Source organism: Sinocyclocheilus rhinocerous, unplaced genomic scaffold (assembly GCF_001515625.1).
Source record: "Sinocyclocheilus rhinocerous isolate Xijiao unplaced genomic scaffold, SAMN03320098_v1.1 scaffold1, whole genome shotgun sequence".
Classification (NCBI taxonomy): domain Eukaryota; kingdom Metazoa; phylum Chordata; class Actinopteri; order Cypriniformes; family Cyprinidae; genus Sinocyclocheilus; species Sinocyclocheilus rhinocerous.
In genome coordinates this window covers 1232166-1238797 of record NW_015638974.1, presented here as the reverse complement: position 1 = coordinate 1238797, position 6632 = coordinate 1232166, and the positions used below count along the sequence as shown (strand labels likewise).

At 37.3% G+C, this 6632-nt stretch overlaps 1 protein-coding gene across 2 annotated transcripts in view; it reads left to right on the top strand.

The window, feature by feature from the left end:
- Positions 1–826: 826 nt before the first annotated feature.
- Positions 827–6632, top strand: part of LOC107750436 (neuronal acetylcholine receptor subunit alpha-3-like) — a 21535-nt gene continuing 15729 nt past the window's right edge. The window contains exon 1 of one of the 2 annotated variants that reach the window (XM_016565805.1): positions 827–1079. In XM_016565805.1, the coding sequence (XP_016421291.1) occupies positions 1022–1079 (58 nt within the window). In that variant the 5' untranslated portion in view covers positions 827–1021. Of the gene's footprint in view, positions 1080–1120; positions 1204–6632 lie in introns of those variants that run through there. The other variant, XM_016565806.1, reaches the window with a different exon arrangement.

The window sequence follows — 6632 nt, the reverse complement described above, 5'->3', positions numbered from 1 at the left end:
CTTTAGAGTGGGGGGGGGGGGGGGGGGGAGTTCAAAGAAAAAAATCAGTCCTACAGGTTTCTAATGACATGAGGGTGAATTAGTAATCATATATTTTCCATTTTTGGGTGAACTATCCCTCTAAAGGTCATTCTGTCATCAATACACTCAATTTCTAAATCTATTTGGCTTTTCCCTTTGTGAAACACAGAAGGTGAAGCATTGAAGAATATTTTGTTTTTACATGCATTAACAATAAAAGCTGAAGATGTCAAGCCTAAAAAAAAGACACCAAGTACAGTAGTCTATTATAAAAGTGGTTCAAATGAAGTCTTCTGGAACCACAATAGCTAACATGTAAGTTTTTATTCAATGAAAATGTTGGTGCATTGATGAGAAAGACGAGTGATTTCACATTTCTGAGGGAACCAGTTGAAGGAACGGTTTTGAGTCGATCTTATCAATGAATCGGTTGAGCCATTTCACAAAACCGATCTAAATGATTCATTCACGAATTAGACTTCACTTTTGCACTGTTCGTCACACAAAGCTATGGTATGGCTTTAGAAGACAGCAAGTGTACATTGACATTAACAGTGAGTTTGCATCCCTTTTGAGGCTTTGTATCTTAAGTCTCCATTCATTTCCAACGCATGGAAACGCAGCCCAGTACATTCAAAATGCCCCCTTTTGTGTTCTCAGACAGTCTTGCAGGACGTGAACGACGTCAAGTTGAGTAAATGATGGCAGAATTGTCATATTTGCACCAACAACAACTATTTAAATTGCTGCATAAAAGACCCTGTAATTGTGCGTCTCTTGCTTGGAGACACGCGTGGGGAAGGCTGCACGCGCCCAGGGGGAGGGACGAAATCAAATCCACCTCACGCGCTTCTTCTGCTCGCGGAAAGCACAACTCAACTCAGCCACACAACCGGGATCCACAAACATCCTTTCTACAGTTTGCTCCTTTGCTTCTTCATTCACGAATTTGTTGCTTTTTTTTTGGAAAGGGAGACACACTCCCTAGCTGCGACGCTCGATGAATTCTGCGGCGAGAGTCACTTTGTTTTTTCTTTTAATTGTCCTGATAACGCAAGGTACATTCACGAATTTGTTGCTTTTTTTTTTGGAAAGGGAGACACACTCCCTAGCTGCGACGCTCGATGAATTCTGCGGCGAGAGTCACTTTGTTTTTTCTTTTAATTGTCCTGATAACGCAAGGTAAGTTCCACCGTATTCAAGATATTAATACATTCTATGAATGCAGTAACATTGAAAAAAATGTTACTTTCTCTTCGTCACTTGTGTCCATGACCTCAATGGTATTGAGATCAAGCGGAAAAAAGTATAAGCCCATACTCTAGTCAGTATTGAACTAATGAACAATCATGCTCTACTGTCCTACCTGTGGGCTACTTTTCTTATTTAAGGACATTTTCTCAGTTCTCATGTGTTTTAAAGGAATAGTTCGCCCAAACTGAAAATTCTGTCACCATTCACCCTTATATTTTTTCAAAACCTTACTTTCTTCTGTGGAAAACAAAAAGATGTATTAGGCAGAATGACAGCCTCGGTCACTATTTACTGCATTATATGGGGAAAAAGATGGCAATTGATTGTTGTCAGTCACGAATATTCTGCCAATCACCCCCTTTTGTGTTCCTCGGTAGAAAGTAAGTTTGAACCACATGGTGATGAATAATTCATGGCATGGTTTTTGGGTAAATCATCACAACTCATTTGTAATGCAAAATATAGCACTATAGTTGACTGTCTTGGGTTTGTGCATTTAAATTGGTAATTAGTCTGTTGGCGTACAGTGACATTGACATCGTATCTGTTTATAGATTAGTTGTGTTGTTTTGATAATAATCTTAATAACGATTTTTGCCAAAGCGTTACGTTTTAATATAGTCAAATCCATTCTTCAGGCTGCTGGCGTGCGCGCGGAACGCGGAGTTTCGGGCGCATATTCGTCTCGCTCGGGACTGGAGACACTAACAGCGGGGAATCCGACGGCTATTTTATAGCACAATTGTTGCTAAATTTATAGCACGATAGCACAGTTTTGTTTAATCGCTTTAAAGCCTTTCATCGGCAGAATGAAGCCCAGTGGCATTGTTGTAATGAAATGCGGTTTATTCGCTTCGCTTTCCTCTTTCGTCAACATCCGCATGTGCGTCAGAGCGCTGAAATATTTAAAGTCTTCTCGACTCACAGAAAGCTATTACGTAAAGTTAGCAACAAGTCCACGTTCGGTCGTGGATTAAGTGTCTGCTGCAAGTTCCTTCTCTTCTTGTTTGGTTTAACTGGTAACTCTTTATCTAAATAAGAAACAAGATGCTTCACTTTTTGTCTCTGCCATGCAACCGTGTCAGTCAAGAGTGAGTCACACATTTAGGGATAAACTTAGAAACTGGCAAACACTCAAAGGACACACACCGCTTGCATTCTGTTGAGTTTTCACATTGCTAAATTCCTGATGCTGTTCTGAGCTTGGAAAAGAGGAGCTGTCTGAGGATGAACTTGTGTTCAGCTCTAGCTGCATGTCATTCTCTCCATGCTGGACTGATCACAAGGAGGAGGGAAGAGACAGAGGGAGATGTTTGGAGAAAGACACCAGAGGGTCTAGGAAAGGTTTCTCAGGAGATATGCACAAATATAAAGTTCTGGTGAGTGCTATGTTGGAGCAAGGGAGAGGCAGTATTACTCATATCGTTTGCGATTTGTGTACCAAAGATTTGCAGTGGAATAGTCATTAAATTATCTATGGATTGTCATCAGTGAGGATGGACAATTTATTTTGGATTTAATCATTTATTTTTGTTTTATTATATTCTTCTTTTATCACATGCTGCAGAGTTAGACACAAGAGCAATAAAATTCAGGTTTTGTAGGATTAGATGATGAGCTATATAATCCCTTTGATGCATTTTTGCAGGTACGTGAAAAATATGAACGTTTTTAAAGTTTAAAGGACTGAAAAAAAAACCCTGAATGATCATTAGAAACTTTGAAACTTTTCTATCACACACACTAAATTTTATAATTAAGCATTCTCTCTCTTTGTGAACATTGCATAACTGTTTTATTTTAAATGTATAGTACAACCAAGGAAATTTCCATTAAAATGCCCAATTAACAAATACCTTTTAATTTAGGGATTCTCAACAATTTTGACTCAGAGGCCCCCCATTGTCCACAATATTCAAAGGCCCTGAGATTGTTCCTGTTGTTTGCATACAGGTTAATGGTTTTTTAAAAATATTTTATTCACCATTTTTACCTGATACATTTTTTTTAGAGCTTGGCAAAACTAGAAAAAATCATATTCATTTTAAAATGCTCAAAAAGTAATGCAATTTTATTCATGTATTATTAATTAATGTCTATGTTTTGCAAGACAGTGGGAACCAGGGTTCTTCAAAGAAAAAAAAAGGTTGTTGAAAAGTTGAACGTTTTTTTTTTTGCGTAATTTAAAACTTTTGTCTTATTTTAAATAATTTAAAGTTGAGTCTTAAGAACCACTGTTTCTATTCATGGTGGCCACTACAGTGGCCTGATGTATGCCTGATGTACAGTATTTTACATATGTACACATATGTACAGTGTGTGTGTGTGTATCTCCTTGGCAAAACTAGAAAAAATCATATTCATTTTAAAATGCTCAAAAAGTAATGCAATTTTATTCATGTATTATTAATTAATGTCTATGTTTTGCAAGACAGTGGGAACCAGGGTTCTTCAAAGAAAAAAAAAGGTTGTTGAAAAGCTGAATGAAGTTCATGTTGTATACGCAGCCAATGAGATTACTGCTTTACATTTAAATGGCTGGTTAGCATTCACTAGAGCAGTTCACAGCGCACTTTCAGAGTTCCTCTGAAACGACAGTGGGAACCAGGGTTCTTCAAAGAAAAAAAAAGGTTGTTGAAAAGTTGAACGTTTTTTTTTTTGCGTAATTTAAAACTTTTGTCTTATTTTAAATAATTTAAAGTTGAGTCTTAAGAACCACTGTTTCTATTCATGGTGGCCACTACAGTGGCCTGATGTATGCCTGATGTACAGTATTTTACATATGTACACATATGTACAGTGTGTGTGTGTGTATCTCTGGTTGAGGAGATACCCCCTGACAATGTAAAGCGCTTTGAGTGCCTAGAAAAGCGCTATATAAATGTAATGAATTATTATTATTATTATTATTATTATTATTTTCAGTCATGTAATGTAAACTACAACAAATGCCAAGTTCTGTCATGAAACTCTAGATGGCGCAGGCTGACAGGTCATTAACGCAAACTGATGATATATTCATATTGTTAAACTACTTGGCACAAGCTGATTGGTTCATGTTGTATACGCAGCCAATGAGATTACTGCTTTACATTTAAATGGCTGGTTAGCATTCACTAGAGCAGTTCACAGCGCACTTTCAGAGTTCCTCTGAAACCCTCCACCTTCCCCAGCTCCACCTGTATAGATGTGCTATGGGTTATTTTATATGCTATTTGTGCAGCAGCAGTGTCTTAAATACTCACAGCACCGCATCGGCGTATGCATTGGCAGTAGAAAGTTCCTGTACTTGATTTAAAGCAGCAGCAATAATCTACAACAACAGCAATAACCAACAGCAGCAGCAATTCAGCAGCATAGCAGATCTGTTCCACCAAGACCAAATACATTAACATTGCCATATCCATTACCATGCTAAAATCGTCTGAGAGTTGTCATGATAGAAATGCATCGATAATACCCGAAGAAAAGTATTGCTAAGATTTTATTCTATTGATTTTTTTTAATCTGCCTGAATAAAAGGTAAATATTTTAGAGGTACTTAGTGCCTCGCCTCTTTTGTGATCCATATTCATGTAGTGTTGGCATAAAAAAATCACAAATATGAATCATGAGATATATTAAACAAATATATTTATATTATTGTATTTGTCACTTCCTGCAAAAAATAACTTATTGTTTAATAGTATATATAAGTATAGCATATAGTATATTATAAAATATAGGATAATACTAATAGTATATAGTAGACAATAAATATGTATTGTAGTTTGTGCATTTTGTTGTCATGCTTGATCACACCTGGTGTGACAATGCAATATACAGGATTATATATATGTGTGTGTGTGTGTGTAAAATCATACTGTAGGCTTTACACATATATCCAATGTTAGATGGAGGAACATCCTCTGGAGAGAATTGCTCTTTTATCCACTCAAGCGCTCTTTTTCTATAGCTTCACATCTGTGTTTTGGTGCTGAGGAGAGAAATCAATGTGGTTCCAGCAGAGAGAGCGGTTGTGGGAGGTAAACCCCTCTGTTCCAAAGGAAAGAAAGCAAAAGAAAGTAAACAAAAGAAAAGTGAAAATGATTCTCCTCACCTTAAGAATGGGTGTAAAGCATTTTGAATTGTATCCCATTCTTTTTTTTTCTTTTTCATCCCAGCTTTTCCACCTCTGTTTCTTCTGTCTTCCTAAGGCTGGTTTATATAGTTGATGTCAAAGGTCTTGGAGCCCCAGGACCCTGCGGTTTCACAATTTGATATGTTTCAGTGTGATATGAGGTAACGCTCCAATTCATATGTAGGGTGAACTGAGAGAAGAAGAAATTATGATAGAAGATCACCCTAAGTTCTCCTCGAGACCATCAGAGAAGCTTACTTCTTAAAGAATGGATGACAGTGCTGGAAATATGAAGATTTCCAGGTGGCTTAGTGTCATTCTTCCTGTGCTCGGAATTACTCACAAGCTCACACAGACACACATGTCCTCCATACTCTTTGTTCCAGATAGAGAGTGCACACATACGCACCACATACACAGACAGTGACGCATGTCCTGACAGCACCTCACACACACACACACACACACACACACACACACACACAGTCTGCTGCGGGGAACAGGCGTGTGTGTGCTGCTGCAGGGCAGGCAGGCTCATGTCCCCGGGCAATAAGAACAGCTCACCTGTCTGATTATATCTGTAATGATTTTCCTCCTCTGACAGAGAAACACACTTAGTGTCCTGCTCACTTTGAGAGAAAGAACAGAGAAGAGTGTTTCTCTCTCTCTCTCTCTCTCTCTCTCTCTCATTACTTCTACATGAGGGCATATGTGCTCAGCAGCAGTTCACAAGTGACTTGCACATGGCTTTATATTATCACAGATGATTCTTTAGTCTTTCCAACCGTTTGAACTTTCTTCATCACCGTTGCTGCTGCTTGTGTGTTTCTCTCATCTCCAGCAAACCCGTTTCTGGAAATATTAATGTACTTTGGATAATATAAGGTCAGGTAATATAGTTAAAACCATATCAATATATATTTTTAGCATTTTTACGATATTCAGTATATATTGACATTTATGGCTTTAAAAGAGTCATTTTAAATGAACCATAAATTTGATCAAACAGTCGTTGCTGCCAAATAGATTAAAATGTTTAATGCAAGAAAAATTCAGTTATAAACTAATGTATGTTTCCCACACTGGATTTCACTAAATGAAGAAAATGTCAATTTAATTTGATTTTCATTTATATTGCACCAATATAACAAAACATAGTAATAAACAGCAGTGTGTGCAACATATTTTACTAAAACATTTTAAGTGGAAATTTTTGAGTGAAAAGCATTCTTGCCAC